At 34.9% G+C, this 19,183-nt stretch overlaps 2 protein-coding genes across 2 annotated transcripts; one reads left to right on the top strand and one right to left on the bottom strand.

Annotated features, from left to right (window-relative positions):
* The first annotated feature begins 1,589 nt into the window (after positions 1-1,589).
* On the top strand, positions 1,590-10,238 carry LOC143452502 (uncharacterized). The gene is made up of 10 exons (XM_076953504.1): positions 1,590-1,673; positions 2,418-2,535; positions 2,619-2,696; positions 3,094-3,143; positions 3,507-3,630; positions 4,052-4,188; positions 7,458-7,581; positions 7,876-8,009; positions 9,784-9,907; positions 10,001-10,238. The coding sequence occupies exons 1-10, from the start codon at positions 1,658-1,660 to the stop codon at positions 10,125-10,127; spliced, it is 1,032 nt and encodes a 343-aa protein (XP_076809619.1). The 5' UTR covers positions 1,590-1,657; the 3' UTR covers positions 10,128-10,238.
* A 4,351-nt stretch (positions 10,239-14,589) lies between these two features.
* LOC143453140 (putative gamma-glutamylcyclotransferase CG2811) lies at positions 14,590-18,563 on the bottom strand. The gene is made up of 3 exons (XM_076954303.1): positions 18,322-18,563; positions 16,971-17,044; positions 14,590-15,504 (listed from the first exon to the last, which is right to left on the bottom strand). The coding sequence occupies exons 1-3, from the start codon at positions 18,502-18,504 to the stop codon at positions 15,282-15,284; spliced, it is 480 nt and encodes a 159-aa protein (XP_076810418.1). The 5' UTR covers positions 18,505-18,563; the 3' UTR covers positions 14,590-15,281.
* Positions 18,564-19,183: the final 620 nt, after the last annotated feature.

Here is a 19,183-nt window from a genome sequence, read left to right as displayed (position 1 = left end):
TAGCGCAAGTCGCTTTTATTTTGTTACATAAAGCAACACTATATTAAATTACTACAGGTAAACAATCTAAAATACGTAAACAAGCTAAGAAGATTGAGACAAAGTTGTACGCAGAAGAAAAGCAATTTTCATTTATGCGGTGGAGTTGCTTTTGTTTAGTCTATGACTTGCTAGTTATGGTTTACTTTATAGCCATGAAGATTTATGACGAGCCGTACTCAAATATAGTTTTGAAAATTTCTATAATTGAGTACAGCTATATATATACATGCAGTAAACTTAAATTTATTTGAAATGAAATAATTGCTCAAACCGATTTACTGTAGAAGTGTAGATTATAAATAGGGATCGCAGTGTACCAGGAGCAGTGTATCACGATTTATTTCAGATTGCAATAGTGTGAAAATTTTTCGCAAGGTATAATTTACCTTTGGAAAAGCAGAATCAGTCCCTGTTTTTTTGCTAAACTTGTGTTTGTTAAGAAAATTCGAAGCAAATGAATTAAACTGCCATTGAAAAAAAGGAGTTTATACAGGGAAATATACTTGCACTATGCTTTTTTGATATGTTTCTTAAATCCCAGTCTCACCTCAGCATATAGTCGGCGATCACATTAATGTGCCCCAACCAATTCTGGGTCCCAGGGCACTCCACTATGCAATCAGGCGCTGCATAGTATCATATCATGACGGTGCATATGACCAAAACTAAAAAGCGCCAAACAAGCGCTTTGGGTGAAACCTGGAGTTCGTAAGAGATTGCTTGTACCGCAACCTACAATACAAGAGCTTGAGCGCAAATTAGGAGAAGATTACTTGTCTTTCGTGTGGATGGAACATGAAATGTTGATTCGCGTGTCTTGACAAAACAGAGAGTATGGTTTGATTGTTTTTTGGATCGACCTGATAGTAATTCACGGCAAATTTCGAATAATTTGCATACGATCGGAGAGACGTAGCAAAGTGATTTACGGATGTTATTTTGCAGTACACTTGAAGAGGCAAGCTTAAGCTTGCGAAAACTCGTGTAGGAACTAAATTGTCGTTGTTGTGGAGTGAATGAAAAAGACGCCTTGTTTTACAGCTTAATCAAGCTTTAAACAACTATACACATTTAATAGTTGATGAAAGCCAACAAAACGGTGTATCTAAGTGAAGTCAATTTTTTTTTAAATATTGTTCTTACAAAACGGCAAATGTATCGACGGTGGGTAATTGATGTGTTTACGTATCTGATCTTTTTCGTTCATCGTATTTTTGTGTGCGATTATCAAATCCACACACCACAGATTTTCAAAACCTTACCTTACAGAAACATCTTGAATGCGGCACAAACTGCAATATACCAATATTGTCAATTGATCAAAGGCTGCTGGTTGGTTTGTGTTATATGCATTGCGTTTGCGTGAAGCTACGTATAACGGTGGATTGAGTTTGACATTAATACCTTTATCTCATACACTTTAACACTATAGCTACACTACTGAAAGATTGTTACTTTTTACAAGTCTTTTATTTGCCATGCAATATTTCTGAAGAATATTATATGTGATTGAACATTTTTCTAAATAATTTGTTACGTTAAATAGCTAGTTGTTTAGTTCTTGCCTGACTTTACAGACTTGAAATTACACTGACAAAGGATTATCTCATCTGAAATGGGAGTTGATAATGGTTGGTAAACAATCTCAATAGTTTGATTTGTGATGACATTTTCAATTTACGTCCGGCATTAATTTTAAACGTTCCGTAGTTGAAATATCAAGGGGGTTTCTTTTGGCAGTTTGGATCAATCATGCCTATCCGTCTATGTAGTTGGATTTTTGATAAACAATCGGAAAGAAATAGTATTACTATAGGCCTACTGTACGCTTATGCTGGTATAAGGAATATCGTAAAATAATTGGGTGTAAGTATCATATAAGAAAAAACACGGTATTTAAACAATACTTGTAAACTTTACTTACATGTTTCTGAGATACGATTGCTAGGATATGACATACGAAAAAAAAATGTATTATTATTTTAGCCTACTACTTCCGCTGAAGTGCCGTGAACCTAAAAAAAAAACACTGAAAACATGAAATAATCTATGCGTTTTTACAATATTCAAAAGCTTGCTGATTTGCTTTGGTACACTTATAATCATTTGAAATAAAAAACCTAGTTATGTCTAAGGATTGCTTGACAGTTTGATTCAAGTGTTTTCGCTTCTTGGATCCAGGCCTTGTGGAAGAAATGTTTAAAATTAACTGAAATAAAATCTGTGATCCTACATGACGAAGTATATAATGTGGTACATCTATAGAGCTAATGCAAACATTGAACGGTTTGAAGAAATTCTTGCCAATATGAATACACATAGAGAAAGTTATTACCTTCATTTCAATGCTAAGACGATATTTTTTTGTGCTTCAGAATCCATTGGATCATCAGACGAAAATTCTGTTTTGAAAAAAGTCACCTTTCCTATTCCATACGAACAAGCTCCAGTGTTGAATGCTTGGGCATTAGGAGAATTTCAATACCGTGATACGTAAGAAATGAACATTTGCATGTCTTTTTTCAAATGAAAATTTGCGGTCTATGTGAACAGCCTTTAAAAGGAATTTTACACAGATTCAGTGTACAAGTTAAGACAGTTAGCCCGGATGGATTTAAAGTAAATATACAACGAACAGACAATAGTACTGGGTGTAACCAAACTTTTTCTTAACCAGGAACTGCCCACTTAACGGCTAGTCAATTAGCCAGGTTTGCTTTAACATCTTTTAATGGCATTTTCTTCAATAAAATCAATGATCTTCTCGCCATCAAACCCCAACGTAGACTGATTTTACACTAGCTCAACACCACACAGCCGAGCGCAACATTCCCACAAAACCAATTCCACGCGACTAAGGAATCCCCGTGGGACGCTAAATACATTACTAATTGGGCCCTCGGGCTAACGATCTGAGACGTCACGAGTATAAACAAGTACAGTAAAACACAGCATATCGTGAACATGCATAAAGACAATGCGAATAAAAACGGTGTATAACGTGATGGATATAAAAACGGGTGCATAAAAATAATCCCGTGACACTGGGTGGGGCCAGAACCCAACGCTATACTGGGTAGCGGATGGAAGAAAGCTTCAAGGTATTGGGTTGGGAATTATAGTCAGTAAGGAAATTCTATATAATATTACCTAAAAAGTACTTGATAAGTATCCGTTTGCTTGTGTAAGTATGGTAAAAATCTATATTTATCCATTTTAGTGTAATAGAAAACAAAATTCATTTGATAAAGTTTCAATGTGGTATATGTCGCTGTGTTTAACCAAAGATTAATTGTGAGTCATTTCTATAGTTGCATATTTTGTAAGCTACGACCAAAAACATTACTTCTTTACGTGCTATACTGTTTTTTTACTTCATCTGAGGCTATATAATCGGTTTTGCGTTTATATTATATTTTATTAAATCTTTGTATATACGTTATGATTCTTTGAATATACTGCAGATACAAAGCAGATTGGAAGTTCAGATGGTAACAAGAAACACATATCGATTGAATTTCCAATTCCCTACCAAAATATCCCCAGGGTAATTGCTGGTGTAAGAGGAGACAGTAAATATGGTGACAGGTGTTCGTTTTAGCATTCTGTTAGCAAGCAATATTTATTATTGTTTTTATATTACAATTATTTGGGTACAACCTAACCGTCTACGGACTGTTGGCGTACCCGCTTTGATGGCAATATTAAAAAAATGGATTTAATAACATCAAGCTTATGTACATGTGATTGTCCAATCTAAATTGCAGTGCGTGTATATAATTACTGCCCCCCTCCCCACTACCCCACCATGTGCTCTGACAAACCCGAATGACAATAATCTGGCAAACTACTTAATATCAATTTTTTTATCGCTGGTTGATACTACAAACAAAACTATTATTAAAAACTATAATCATTTATACGACATGTGTTATAAACATACGTATTTAAAAATTTGTCCGTGACAGGACAAAATAATAATCATCAACTACAAAAATTTTTGGTGCAGATTTAATGTTGAAATCAAGTCTGTTAACCAAAATGGCTTTGAATGCACCGTCGAGCGTGAAGACAAGAAAAAGGGATGGAGTCAAAATCCATGCCTACACTGGAATGTAGATGGAGCCCAAGTAGCTCCTGCTCAAGGTATAACAATTTCATCATACGAAAAACGTTGTCGTATTAAGGGAAAGATTATAAAGGTTTTAGTTAAATTAAGAAAGATTTTTCTTATAAATAGTACCGTATTTTTACCCATGAAACATAACTTGGGGTATTTACTACTTATGTCAGGTTAAATTCCTATATAGGTCCAGGAAACTTTCTCACAACCATACTAACTGTGGTCAAACTTAAAACGTTTTAAATGAATTACTTCTGGTGAGAATAAGAGAAAAAACTCCTTTTAATTCTTATAAGATCAGATTAATAAAAGCGCTGAATTATCACTCATTCACCTGCGACAACCATCGCCAAAATTTGAATAAATGATAAGTAAAGTCAAATAAATACCCAGCACAAAATATACCGATGAAAACTCCCATTGAGAGGTATTTATTTTTCTCTCGGGGAGAGAAGCGTATATACGGGGTTCGAAACAATTCCATACATAACACTAGTGCTTTTGAAATTGTTTGATGACGGTTCGTACTTTTTGGTGTCACGAAAATCTCATCCGCAGGCGCTGCAGTCCAAGCTGTAATACATTGGACAGGCTGGCGATTTCTTTATGTGGTCACTATTTCTTGGTAGGCTACTACGTATTGAAATTAAACATTTTATAAAACAATCCGTATACGTTATGTGCCAGTATTTGTCACCCACCCCATTTCGAGCCGCACGGAAAGTACTTGAAATAACCACTTGAAATACTCTTAAAGCATTACGTGAGAGTTTTTCTTTGATTTAAGCGCATATTACGTAATAGTTAAACCACCAAAGGCCAAAGTTGAAACGGATTCGATTTCTAGTTGCGCTACCATTGTAATTTCCTTGAGCAAGGTGTGAACGACACGACCTCAGTGGTCATCATGAACAATTTAAAATTAAGGTAATACAAAAAAATAAAAAATAAGAAAAAATATGGATATCAATCTGAGCTTGCATGAAGATCGACAAGATCGGTAGCCGATCGAGCGATGAGGAATCATCATCAAATTTTATTTGTGGAAAGACTTCCGTCAGTTCGAGAATAAAGTTTGTAACATCAAACCATACTAGTTTGTCGGGCTAAATTTTTATGCCATTCACGTTACCGTGGTTTAGGTTTAGCCTAGTGAAAGGCTTCCTTGCCGATTTTATGGATTTGTGCAATGCTTCGTATATACAAGCGAATGGAGTGTTATTACATAGCTATACATGTTATAGCCAATACAGTTAAAAATATCAACAACAAATTTTCTTTTCAATCTTGTCCGCCCCACAACAATGCGAGCACGAGAATGTACAGCCTACGCCTACCTACAGGTTACTCCAGGTTAAACGATCCCATTCACCAGACAATTTTATTAGCGATGTGTGCGTATGTAACGATTATTTTTTCATTCTTGTAACCAGGCTTAATTTCACGTTTACGGTTAACCGCAACACCTTCAACTGCTAGACTGTGTAGCGTTATCACGCTAATAAAACAAACCGATGATCTTCGAAAAGCCACATTTAATTGGTGTCAGCCAGACGCCGACTCAGATTAACCCCTCTCCAAAGACCACACAACTTTTTATGTAACAAGGATGCCAAATGAAGTAATTAAAATATTTAAGAACAAACACGCGAAAGTTGCTAATTGGTAAAAACGCTTCAACGAAAACACATTAAGCAACTACGCAATACTTGAGGAACAAAGTTCATAACTCATACACATAGGAAATATGGAGAGTTGGAAGTTGGCAATAAAGTTACATGAACCATATGCATAACTATAAAACAATCATCTTAAAGCAAATGAATGGTGCGACCGCGCAAAACCAGTGAAAAATAATTCAACAAATTTTATTTCACTCATTACCGTATTTTCTTGAATAGAAACCGCGGCTACTATTTTTTATTTTTGAACGTTTTGTGCCGCTTCTATTCGAGGGCGGCTTCTATTTTTATTACTTGAAGTACCCGTATTGTTGATTAGGTGACAATAAAATTCTGCGCTCTCTTTTGACAAAAAGGTTTTATTCTATTACTATCCGATCACTACTGTAATGTGACAACTGCTGTTTTTTGCATGTGCAAGCTCTCAACCACAGCCTTTATATTACACCGAAGCGATTTCAGCATTGTCTTCTGCTGCTTCTATGCGAGGGCGGCTTCTATTGTTTATTTTTAATCAAATCGTGCGGCTTCTATTCAAGAAAATACGGTAACCCTAATTCACTCACTCATAATTTCCACTTCCTTATCGATAACAAAAAAGCGCACATTCTTGTGTCGATAACAGCATCCAACTACTTTTCAACTAAATATAAAGCAACGAGATAAGTCATTGCCTTGTGATGATGTGATATTAATATGCTCCGCTATTTTGCTGTTGATTTTTCTTTGCCACTTCAATATCCTGTCACGTTCTTTTTGATGACAGTCTTCTTCATGGAAGGTATATTGGCAAAACTGGATTTGCTTAGTGGTAACTGTGCGTTATTACGGATGTGTAGTTATTACGGATGAGCTTGTCTCGACCATGATCCGACGCGAGGGTAAGCGTGAAAACATTAAACCTGCACAACCAATCAGCTTTGCTTGAGAATAACCGCGCTAGATTGAATCGGACCGTGTTCGTTATCCGTACTAGATGTTTTTATACTCGCACTAGTGCGCAGAGTGTCACAGGTTGATAAGCACTGCATTACAGGAATAAGAACGCGAGACATACAAGAAAAAGTGGGGTAAAATACATACATATGGAAAAATGTTCTAGTGGTACTTAAAAGCACAAATAAGATAAATAGAAATAGAAACATACACTACATGCGTGATGTGTTAATGTGTGTCATATGGAACTTGGCTTACAGTAACTGTTCAGTTATATATATTACTGAATATACATAGTTATATATATATAGGCTACTGTAGTTACATATAGTAGTTACTGTAGTTATATATATAAAACATAATTTGATATATAATCAGTTATTAAAAACCTGTGTGCACAGGGAACAAACAAAAAAAGAAATATGAAGTAGGACCCCTGTAAAAAGTGCGTATACATGAAAATGAATTAATTGGCATGAGTAGATAAAATAAAGTCACGCATTTTGTTACATTTATGTCGTTGGATGTATGGAAAATTGTTTAAAATAATTAGTATGCCTTTAGATAAGACAGCATAATAGGAAATTTTAAGAAGCAATGAACTAACGAACAAAAAAGCCTCTATTACAGTGTTTTCTGAGAAAAATGTAAAAATGAATTGCTGTTATATGCAGGGTCAAGGGAAGTAGGTTCTTCTGAGGATAACAAGGTGTCCATTCATGTCGATTTAAATCGCTCCTATTCTAAAAGGCCTGAAATATTTGCCTGGGTAAGAGGGGATCCCAAGTACGAAGACAGGTAAAGAAATTTGTTCTTGAAAAAATAAACTTCAGAAAAGCAGTTATTGTCAGCAAAAATATTAATACTTGTTAAAAGTATGCTTTGTTGTGTTTTTACAAAGAGATACTTTGATGCAACATCAGAATGTTTCAAATTTTCTGGCAAAAATTCTCTTTTCAATATCAGCTGCAAGAACTAAAATCTGCTGCTTTGTTCTTGTTGTGATTACTTTGTCAAATACGTGACCAAAGTGTGTTTGCGTAACTGCAAGCGTACGGTGCAAGTTTACTTCTCTTGTTTATTTCATTATAGATTCACTGTGAAGGTGGATAATGTTAACTTAGATGGATTCGATTGCGTTGTACAACGTTCAGACAAGAAATGTGGTTGGGGCCAAAATCCTAAGGTTTTTTGGAATGAAAACGTTTCTATGACTGTAAACAAAGGTACTGTGGCGTTCGCACAATTTCATAATTGCAATAATTATATAAATTGGCATTGCATAAGTTTTGATTTTTCTCCAGTGCAGATAATAATGTTTGCAAAGCTTTGTAGCGTGCAAGCAGTTATTCAAACAAGAAATTCTAACCGACATATTTGACGCAGATTGAAGTGTTTCAAATAGCATTGTTTTCACGGCGTAAAGTTTGAGTGTACTTGAAAACGTTCAGATAACGTACAATATGCGACACGTGGTTTTATGGTAGCAGGTATTGTTCTAGTATCTTTAATCAAATCGTAGTTTCAAACCAACATGTGATGTAGTAAGTGTGTCAAGTGGTCTTCTGTACACGATAGCAAATCGATTTGAATTCTTTGTGAGAAAAAGGCTTAAATTGGAATTATGTACACGTGACTATGGGCTAATTGGCAAAAGCTGATTGGTCAATAGTTGAGTATAAAAAGAAATGTTTGGTTTAAATCGCTCTCTTACAAATTCAATTCTTGTCTGAGTTATTTCCTCTGAATGGAAGTGTGTAATAAGATATTGGGAATTGGAAGCATGGTGTAATATTGCTAATTCGATACAACTTATTCGGACAATATAACAATTTGAACTTATGAAGTTGGTGTTGATTTAAGAAGCAAATAAGACAGTAAACGCAACGGAGTCAAGATAACTAGCTCGGAGTCAAACAGTCAGACTTGGTTTAGGCCAGTCTAAAACTAATACACCACCCCATTTCCCATAGTACCATCATCTTTAAACGTACATGTTTGAAAATATTCCTGATGTACTGAGTTACAAAGTTATTTACTGCACCTGTAAACGGTACCAGTCTTAAGAATTTACGGTGGCATAATGAAAAACAAAAACTAAAAATTTCCTGTCGCCCCAAATATACGTAGAGCACATAAACAAAGTGACTATTAACCGCAAGTAAGTCGGGTAGCCCGTTATTAAAGATAGGCGGTTATACATTAGGTTAGGAGAATTGTATTTGCAAAAAGTTGATTAAAACTATTACCGTTTAATTTGAATTTAGATTTAGACTGGAAGGAAAGATTGAGGTTACTATGTAATAATATTGAAGTTTGGTTGACAGGACACAATGGAAAATAGCTTTGAACGAATTGTTTTCGTTAAAATAATAATGACAGCCGCACATAAATTCTCAAATGATTATATTGCTTGTCATGAGAGAATATAATATCATGCCAAAGTTGAAACAATACTGGTAATTTAAGAAATTGGTAACGCTGCTGTGCTTTCCTCAAACACGCTGTAAATTTTACAAAAAACATTCGACACATGACATCTATCAAACCTCACGCAGTCGCTTTTCCTGATTGAAAAACATTTCATCGTTAAAATAAAGTTTGCTACTATTCCACTGGAAAACAAATCGTGCTTTCGAAGCTGTTTGTCAAAGTTCCTAATTAACTTAACGTACTTTTTATAACATAACAACCTAAATGTACCTTGTAACCGTTACAATGTAACGTAAGTCCAACTTTAATAAAACTTTATATATAGCCAAAATCAACTTTAGCATACCGATTCTCCTAATCTCACCACCAATATTTAGCAATAGGCTTGTGTGAAGTTATACTTTAGGTGAAATAGTCACTCTTTAGTGTAAAGTGTAAATAAAAAGCGTTTGTTTAACATTCTTAGACAAAGTTCGTTCGTTTGGAAAAATATGACAACAAAGCATAAACCTACATAAGTTATTAATGTCTAAGCTTTGAATGGTTGATTTTTGTTTCTTTTAACAGGATCACTGAATGTAGATAATTCAACATCTGTTACAAGCAAGTTAAAAGTTAAATTTTCTGAACCGTATACCAACGCCCCTAAAGTTATTACCTGGATTGAAGAAAAAGGCGTAGCCCCAGGAAGGTGGCTGGTTTTTTTAATAGGTTTACCACTATATTAGACTGCAAAATTATTTAAATGTAAATGTTATTGCAGAATTGTTCATTTTATTTACAGTTTCACTGCCCAAGTACGTAAAGTTAAACGAAATGGATTCAACGTTTGGATAACACGTACGGATGAATTGAGTGGTTGGGAACAAGGTCCAACCTTGTTGTGGAAAGCTTTCGGAGTGTCTCAGTAATTCCAGCGTTTCCGTTCGGGCTGTTTCGAATTTGTGAAATTGTAGACCTAGCTGAATAAAAAATTTTTTAATGCATGAGTGTTTGCAAATGTAGTAAGTGATAAGTAGCATCAGTAGTATCACGCATAAAGTATTTGTGTATAACCGATTAGCTGTGTATAGTGTTTGTACAATATGCATAATAAAAGCAATATCGATTTAAAAGGGATTGTGGAGGACCGCTTGTTCATACAACAATACAATTACTCTCACGACAAAAAGCAAGTCAATTCACTGAGTGAGTTTGAAATCGAATGGCTTCTTACAAATCAGGCAGTATGAGTTGACAAGCAGGCTGTTCACTTTTAATTTCAAAGCAGCTAATGGCAAGCGTGGACCGCATAATTTTCACATATCGGATCATGCTGGGGAGGGCATTAGGCAGGTCAAATTGACAGCCAAAAATCTTGGTTAGTTAACAAAGTTAAGAAAGGATTTATTTAACTAAAAAACGAGGATGATTTTAACTAACTTAAAAGCTAATAGATCGCAATACTAAATTATTAAATAGACATGCATGCTTAATCCTGGCAACTCAAGTGACAGCTGTAAATTGAACACTGGAAAGTGGCCACAAAAAAAGCTGAGCATATCAGAGTAAGGTAATTAGGCTAAACGCGCATGCTAATAAACCAAGGGTGTCAAATTTAACGCCTCGGGCCGTAAGGATAAAACTTGATTGAACGTTTCGTGACACGAGTACATGAATTGGAACAGGCAGCGAAACAACACCAAATTTTTGATGTTTTTGACAATTTTTAGTTGGGCTATTTTTGATTATTCTGCTCTTACATCATTATGTTTCGCTCATCTCCTTGCAAAAGGATTAAAGAATTAACAAACAATGAAGAAAAAAGCAGCCCAGATTTCAAGCGTTAGAATAAATCGATTTATTTTATCGTAAGATGGTTCAACTGCTGTGCTGCTGTAATGTGCGATTTGTCATAATCTTGTTTCTTGCTTGAAAAAAGTAAGTTATACTGTACAATGATCTGGTGGGCCGTAAATAGTGCAATGTATAAAATAGCATTACGGGCCAAGTTTTAATGTAAAGCGGGCCGGGACTTTGACACGTATGACCGAAACAATGCACTATAACGAAGGACATTCATGCGTATAAAGAAAAACAATTATTAAAACACAATATTATTTGTTAGGTGTTAGTTTTACATGTACATTATTTTGCTTGTACAGTATATAAACTACGCAGCATTAGTGCATTGAAGAATATTTAATTTTCCGGAGCACTTATGTAAGCGGTATCACAGGGCAACGGATGTCAATAGTGAGAGTATATTTATTGTGCCGAAATCAACGGCTCACCTTTACCGTAAACCGGATAACGTCCGGAAGGTAATACGGTATGATGCCTGCTTCGCAGTAGTTAGTCTGATAGAGGAAACACAAACGTGATTGTTTCTGCTCACCTTTTACAAATGGAATGCCAACATATTATTGTCGTATTGCGGTATATTTCTGCTCTTATTTTCTCCTAGTGGATTTGTGCATATGTAATGATTATTTTCTCATTCATGTAGCCAGGCTTAATTTCACATTTACGGTAAACCTCGACACCTTTAACTGCAAGTAACTGTGAGTAACTTTCAACTGTGCAACTGTGTATAGCGTTATCACGCTAATAAAACAAAGCGATGAGATTTGAAAAGCCACATTTAATAGGTCTCAGCCAGACACCAACTCAAATTAACCTCTCTAAAAAGCGCACAATCTTTATATTTAACAAGGGTGCCAAATCACGTTAAAAATAATTAATAAACACGCACGCAAAAGGTGCTAATTGGTAAAAACGCTTCAAACGAAAACACGATGATAACCAACCAGGCAACATGTGAGGAACAAAGTTCGTAACACAAACACCGTTTAAAATATAGTGAAACTAATTAATCTACTTCGATTTGGCTGTTCTAAGGTAATTACGCCCATCGATTATCATCATTGAAATAGTAACAGTTAATTGCAGCATCGAATCTTAAAGAAGTTTCTTTAATTTGGCGATTACCGACGATAACAATGTCACAAATCGATATCGGTTAATCTAACCTTATTTGATCCTTTTGTTCTTGCAAAAATTCACCTGATTCATAAAATATTAAGCACTCTGACTTTCCGCGTTTCAATTATGTCCAGAGTATGCAGAAAAATCTCGTGCAAAGTTGCTGTTGCATTAGAGTGGTTTGCATTACAAGCTTTAAAAAATGGAACGTTAACGAAAACATAACGTATAGAAGAATATAGCATTTTACAGGGCGGTTATTTAGGTGGCGTCACAAGGCTAGAGAATTAAATAGCAAGAAAATTGCTTAAAGAACATCAACGTCTCAGCTTTATGGCACAGGAAAAGGAATACGTCTGTAAAATTATAGGAAATGAAGTCACCTGCCATTGCTTGCTGCTTATTTTGCTGCTAAAATTTGCGCCGCAACGATTACGCTGTCACAAATTTATAGCGGTTAAGGAAACATTGCATTATTTAGTCTTGTCCAAGTTTGCACGAATTCAAAACAATGAAGCAAAATACTTCCCTTATTGCATTTACCTGGAGCGGGTGTAAAATACCCGCATGCGACTGTGCTTTAAATTCGTTCGCAATGCTGGCTTCGGAAAACTGAAAAACTAAGATATGTAGACTAAAACTTGTTTTGTAAGGTCTTTATGTAGTGCATGGCATCATCACAAAGCAAGAGAATTAAGCGGATACAGAAAGTCTTTCCCTACGTCATGCGCTGACCTTTACCGAACCGGAAGGAATGCAGGAAGTAATACGGAATGAAATCTGCTTCGCATTACTTTTATTTTGCTTGAAAAAACACAGCAGTGACCGTTTCTGCTTATACGTACCTTATGCAAATAGCATATACACACGCTGGTGTGGTAAAAATTTATATTGCAGCTTTTAATTTCCTCTAATGGTCTGGGCGTACAAGGTTTGATTAACCATTATCAATTAGTGAAATGTTTATCGTAAAGAATGGCAAGACTGCATAAAGTTAGGCCTTGATTGGAACTAAGAAACGTTTTTTGTACAAACACTCTAGGTAACTTCAATGTGATAACTGATAAGCTAGTTCTCTTTTTTTAGTTCAAACTAGTTATACTAGCTAGTTAGCTTTAGCTAGTTAAACTTTTACTAGAATATGTCATCAAAAGTTTCATTAATCACTATTAATTTGCAACATCGTAATAATAATTAATTATTCGTAAGACTACAATTAGCTATTGAAAACCGGGAAACGCTCCTGCTGGAAACTGCTTTAATGGTAATTGTGGATGCGCGTAATTAGGTTAGATCTGAATCCTTCTTGTTAAATAACAGTCAATATATTTTAAACGTTCCACGACGAGCAGTGTAGAACACTATGATAACCGGTTGTTGGCAGTCCATTTGAGTAAGATAGACCGAAACAGCCACGACTGCTTTTTTCTATTAAATTAAGTTAGGCAAATAAGAAAACATTACGTACTGTATTACATGTCGTGTAATTTCCGGTATGGTCGAAGTGAGCTGTTTATATGGGAACTGCAATATACTCAATTTTGTATTTCTTTCCTTGTGACGTCACGTAAGTAACTGCTGTGGAAAGTTAAAAATTTCTCCATACACTACTTTTCACGGTTAGAATGTCCAACACCAGAACACGGGTCGGATTGAACCAAGAATCCAAGCCAAGCGCTTAAACTATTCGGCTACCAATTATTGTATTTTGTAAAATTGCGTTTACGATTACATAGCCTAAACAGAAACAAGTAATTAAAAATTTCTGCTTAAACTAGTTCGCACTTTTCGTGACTCGCTTCTTTCGCTTGTTTTTCTATCCTTGATAGTGTTTGGTTGCTTTTCCACTGGACTTTGTTTTTGTTGTGTACCTTAATCTTGTGTGAAGTGTAGCAAATCATCTAATAATGCATACAGCAGACACCATTGTACATTAATTCAATATTCCGTTTTGGTTTGGAAAAAGTAAGCTTTTGCAGTGTCTCCGATTTTTTTTTGAGCTGGCTTGAATATACATGCAGTTAACCACAACGAATCGTAGGTTATGGAAAAACTGAGAGCATGCACACAGTAGCGTTAAGTATAATGCCGCTTTCTGAAAAAGGTAGATGTAAGAAAGCAAGTGGCATTTCTTGCCGGAGGTGGATTTGATCACAGATCATTTTCTTACCACGGTTGTTAAAACGATCAACGTTTATCACTGATAGTTTATAGCAATCCGTTTAAAACGTTATATGTTGTGCAGAGAGGCAACGGTGTTATGTTAGTGAACCGCTAGTAAAAATCTATGAAGAAGTTGCGATTTCTGAGCTAAGAAGAGAAAAGGAACAGTTGCAGTACTAACGTCTGAGAGTTATCATTGCCCTTGTTATTAATAATTAGTTAATTACTAACGTATCACAAAAATAGTATCTGAGTAACATTATATTCATATGAAATAGCTGAACGTTAATGAATGACACCAACGAAATATCACATGAGAATAGGAATGAAGCAAGCATGAAAAGGACTATCGAAAAGACTCACTATCAACGAACTTAAATAAGTTTTCCCAAATTGAGTTATTAAATAATTATATTAGCCTTTTCCTCAAAATTGTGTCTAAAACATAACATGACAGTTTGATGGCTTACAGTAAGCAAAAGGTTTGGCTAACAATGACGTTATAATATGCACAGCGTAGCTTACTGAAATATAGCAATAAGGACGCTGTTGAGAACACAGAGCAGCAATGCGCAACGAAATCTAATTTAACCAGTAAACGTCGACAAGTGATGTTGCTGCATACGATGAATGAGAGGTCGCCACAGCAGCACGGTTGATTCATTTGTCAAGGTCATAAAAAATTAGCTATGTATGGTGTTTTAAGGAGTTTGGAGTGATTGAAAGAGTCTAGTAAAATTCATACTACTACAGTAGACTATTTTGACATACTAAAATAACAGTATAGCGGTCAAAAAATATTCTAAGCTGTTTCCAAAGCTCAATTTAAAAAAGCATGAGTAGGCACATTAGATATCTGTTGACTGTTAGTTGTCATGATTAAACATAATAAATAAATAGATAAATAATTAACATCAGTTTCAGTTCTCAAAGCATCATCAAACTTCCTTTTTGACCAAGTCCCGGGCGTTTTCTTCTCTCATCTTTGCTGGTACATATGTATGGACTCCATCATAACAATCTATAAATGGCAAATTAAGCAATAACTCCTTGTAGTTGTGCAGAATGTAAGTTTCGCACTCCAGTGATGTTGCTGATATTTCGTTATTAATATTGGTTGATTGTGCGAGATCAACGAAAATCGGAGTTCTTTCGTACAACCTGCAAAATGGGCCAATGTTATTCGCGTAGATATAAACAAATTTATGGCCTTGTAATTACTTAAAAAAGTGCAGTAAGTGAAAAGTTATCCTGGTCGCATCCATATGAGCGATTAACTGGCACCGCATTTTCACATGATGATTTGGCACAATATTACGTTGTAAGTTTCTTAAAGCTTGCTTTCAGATCAGGTTAGAAATAGTTAACGTAGTTCTTTATAATTATGATCATTTTCACAATTGAAACAAAAAATGGTATGGAATTGTCGTGAAATTATTTTTGCGATAGAACATGCAAAAAAGCATTAGAGTGACTTGCTCAGACTGTCCGGGCAATGTAAACCGTTGATGAATGTTTCATTAATATGAGATTAATGAATTTGGAATATTTTCGATCGGATAAGAAATAAGTGACATATGTGAAAAATGATGGTCTGTACTTTTAACCATTGCCAACTATGATCTCTTTGATTAGTTAAGTTTTACGCTTTACGCCGGAAACTTTGTTTAAAAAAGATGAGTTATACATGAAATTGTACAAGTGAAACAAGTTTCACAATAATAATTATAATGGGTGCAAACACAAAACAATAGAGCGAAATTGAGGATCAGTGCAATGTGTCGTCCTTATTATTACAGTCAATGTATTACTGTAAACTCCACATGACCACACTGCTGCAAAAAATACGAGTAAACCTCAGTATAGTCCGGAATATAAAACCCTATTTAAATAAAGACAACCTAACTACCTTTACCACTCTTTAATGGAAAGTTACAGTCGATATTCCATACCTGTGCGGAAGCATGGTCAGAAATTACCCTTTTACTACCTGTATAATGACTTTTTTAATGAAAAACCATACATAAATAGTAGAAATAGTTTTAAATCTTAGACTTTCCCTTTTGTCAGCATGCAGGTCACTCAACAGTCGCCAAAATGTTGTGGACCAAAACAATGGAATAATTTACCAGACACTTTAAAGAAAGTTGCGGCATATTGAGAACAAAAAAGTGAACATTCTGGGAATTTGCCATAACTAAAACACAGGAAAGTAATTGTTGGCTGGGCCGTTAATATGACAAGACCGCAATATTATTATTTCCCACCTAAAATTGTTGTTTTACATGCCAATTTTATGTAAAATCGAACGGAATTGGCTGTCATGTTTAACCTAACACTAATAAAATGAACATAACACAAGTAGTTTGAAAGAAAATGCAGTGCAATGGTTACGTAAGGTGCAAAGATAGTTCACCACACATGAGGAAAAACCGTTGTTAAAGTTCATAGGTTTAACAAATGTATAAGACCGAGTGATAAAAAATTGTAATAGTTATACAAGTGAAGAAAATGTGCCTGCATGCTTAACTGTAAATATTTTTTTCGTTTAGACCATTTGTAGTTGAAATAACTGAGAAATAGGCCAAAAAAAAGAAAATGCATAGATATACCACAAAGCTACTTACACCGGATGGGTTTCCAACTTGTCCAATACCTCTAACATGTTATGGTCTACGTCATAAAGTTCTCCTTTGATGTACTAAAAAAATATTGAAGATAATTATAATTTATTTTTGCATGCTACAATGAACACATGTGATTGAAACAAAGCAGAAGGAAATTCTTGCTGATGGGCATATTGTCCGACCTTAGATTAATGGAATTATTGTGCAGGTCTGATAATATTTTCATATAGTATTAGATTAGTCACGTGTTTTCATGCACAATTTTATTGTGAAACACTGTTGTGACCACATGACACCACAATGACACCATTGTTGAAACCACAATGACCGCATTAAAAACTATGAGGTTATCTTACGAAAAACCATATGATGAAAAAAATTAATACCATAGGTTATTATTTTAGGATATTAGGATATTAGGGAAATAGGCCATAGACCTATTTAAATATTTCATTTATACATATATACGATTGGTATGAAAGCACATCTTCTTATAAGTCAGCCTTAAGGATTATTATTTTCTTCGCAGTTTGTTTTTGTTAGATGTATACATGGTGCATATATTTGCTTTTAAGTTTATCTAGTATATACAGTATATCCTGTATAGTTTCTGATGCCATAATACGTTCAAATTTTCCTGTTCCTTTTGCAGTTTCCGTTGCACATAGTATATACCAGTTTCAATAGCAGTTAATGTGGTTCTTATGTTATCCCAATTATTTAAATCATCACAACTCTGGGACTTCTGCAGCATGCATTTCTGCTAATTGTAACACAATTAACAATTGTGCATTGTGGTTTGAAAAAATTCTCCTTACTTTGTATTTCTGACTTCACCTTTTATGTTTGGACTTGTGGAAGAACTGTCATCACTGTTAAAACATCTAATAACTGAGTTCAGCGTCTAGGTATACAATTAGGAGCAGATCGACGAGGTACTGGTTCATTGAGATTGTTTGGTGAGTTTTGATAACGTGCTTTTGTTTATTAGGACTCTGACGGAGGGGCATTTTAAAATTTTGAAGCTTGACGTCTCATATTAAATTCCTATAGCTCTATCCCACACGAAATAGCTGTAAATATATTCTGTAAATCACCCCAGTCCATTGTAAGTATTATATGTATACAGTATATCATACATAAAATACTAATACATATGTAGGTGACATGTCAATGAATCAATATAAATAATATAAAGCACATCATACTGGTTAATGTTGCTAGCGAAGTAAACTATTAAATGATACTACTGATAAGAATAGGTAATTGAGGTTAATGTTGGCAAAGCAAAAAAAGAACAATTAAAGAAATATTTAGTAGTAATTCTGAATAGATATATTAAATGACTTACATTGCCATTCCCAGGATCATGAAGCATGAATGGTATGTTGTATTTTGTAGCAACTACTAGGGGAAACTTTGTTTTAGTAATCGCTTTCGAGATAAATTTGGTAAATCCATTGTTTGCATCCTTCAAACGATAGTGGTTTGGATGTCCTGTTTTAAGAGTTCCGTACACGAACACTTTCACCATAATTTCCTATGAATGAACTTAAATGCCTAGGCTCACCTACCAATAGAAAAGTAAACAGTTATAAGCCAATTTACGATGGGTGTCAGAAGGAGAGGTTACAGGCAGTGCCATTACACCTTCTTGGGCAAGGTAATGTTATCTTGTTTACACTAAGACTATCACCAAGTTTAGTCTGAGGTATGCTATATGAGTTTGCCAAACAACCGCTGCAAAGAAAGAACATAATGCACTTCAAAATAATATAGTAACTATAAATATTTAAGTAACTCCTTAAACCCTATTTTCAAATAAAGTCAAAATAAAAGTAACAAAACAGTACAATGTGTATTAATGTCGATCGCAATATTATATTATATGCGCTCAATGGAATGCATCGGTGTTGTAAGGTAGAAATGAAAATGAAGTGTGTGTGTTGCTTGAGGTGAAGATGTTCGAGATATGTAAGCGTAGCCTTCCAAAAACACGAGTCGTTAGAAAGTTGTAACCAATGCAATACCATAAGATATAGGCTTAAATCAATTCCTCGCACAACTTGTCCCCACTGCAAAGAATGTAAGCTTTTGACAACAAGTCGTGCATGCGAAAGCCGAAAGAAATGGCGTGTACTAAACGTCTTGCGAAGCGTGCAGTTGCACACATTCAACTTACAAGTAAAGTATAGGCCTAGATAGATTTAGAT

Source organism: Clavelina lepadiformis, chromosome 4, assembly GCF_947623445.1.
Source record: "Clavelina lepadiformis chromosome 4, kaClaLepa1.1, whole genome shotgun sequence".
Classification (NCBI taxonomy): domain Eukaryota; kingdom Metazoa; phylum Chordata; class Ascidiacea; order Aplousobranchia; family Clavelinidae; genus Clavelina; species Clavelina lepadiformis.
This window is presented reverse-complemented; position numbering and strand designations above follow the sequence as displayed.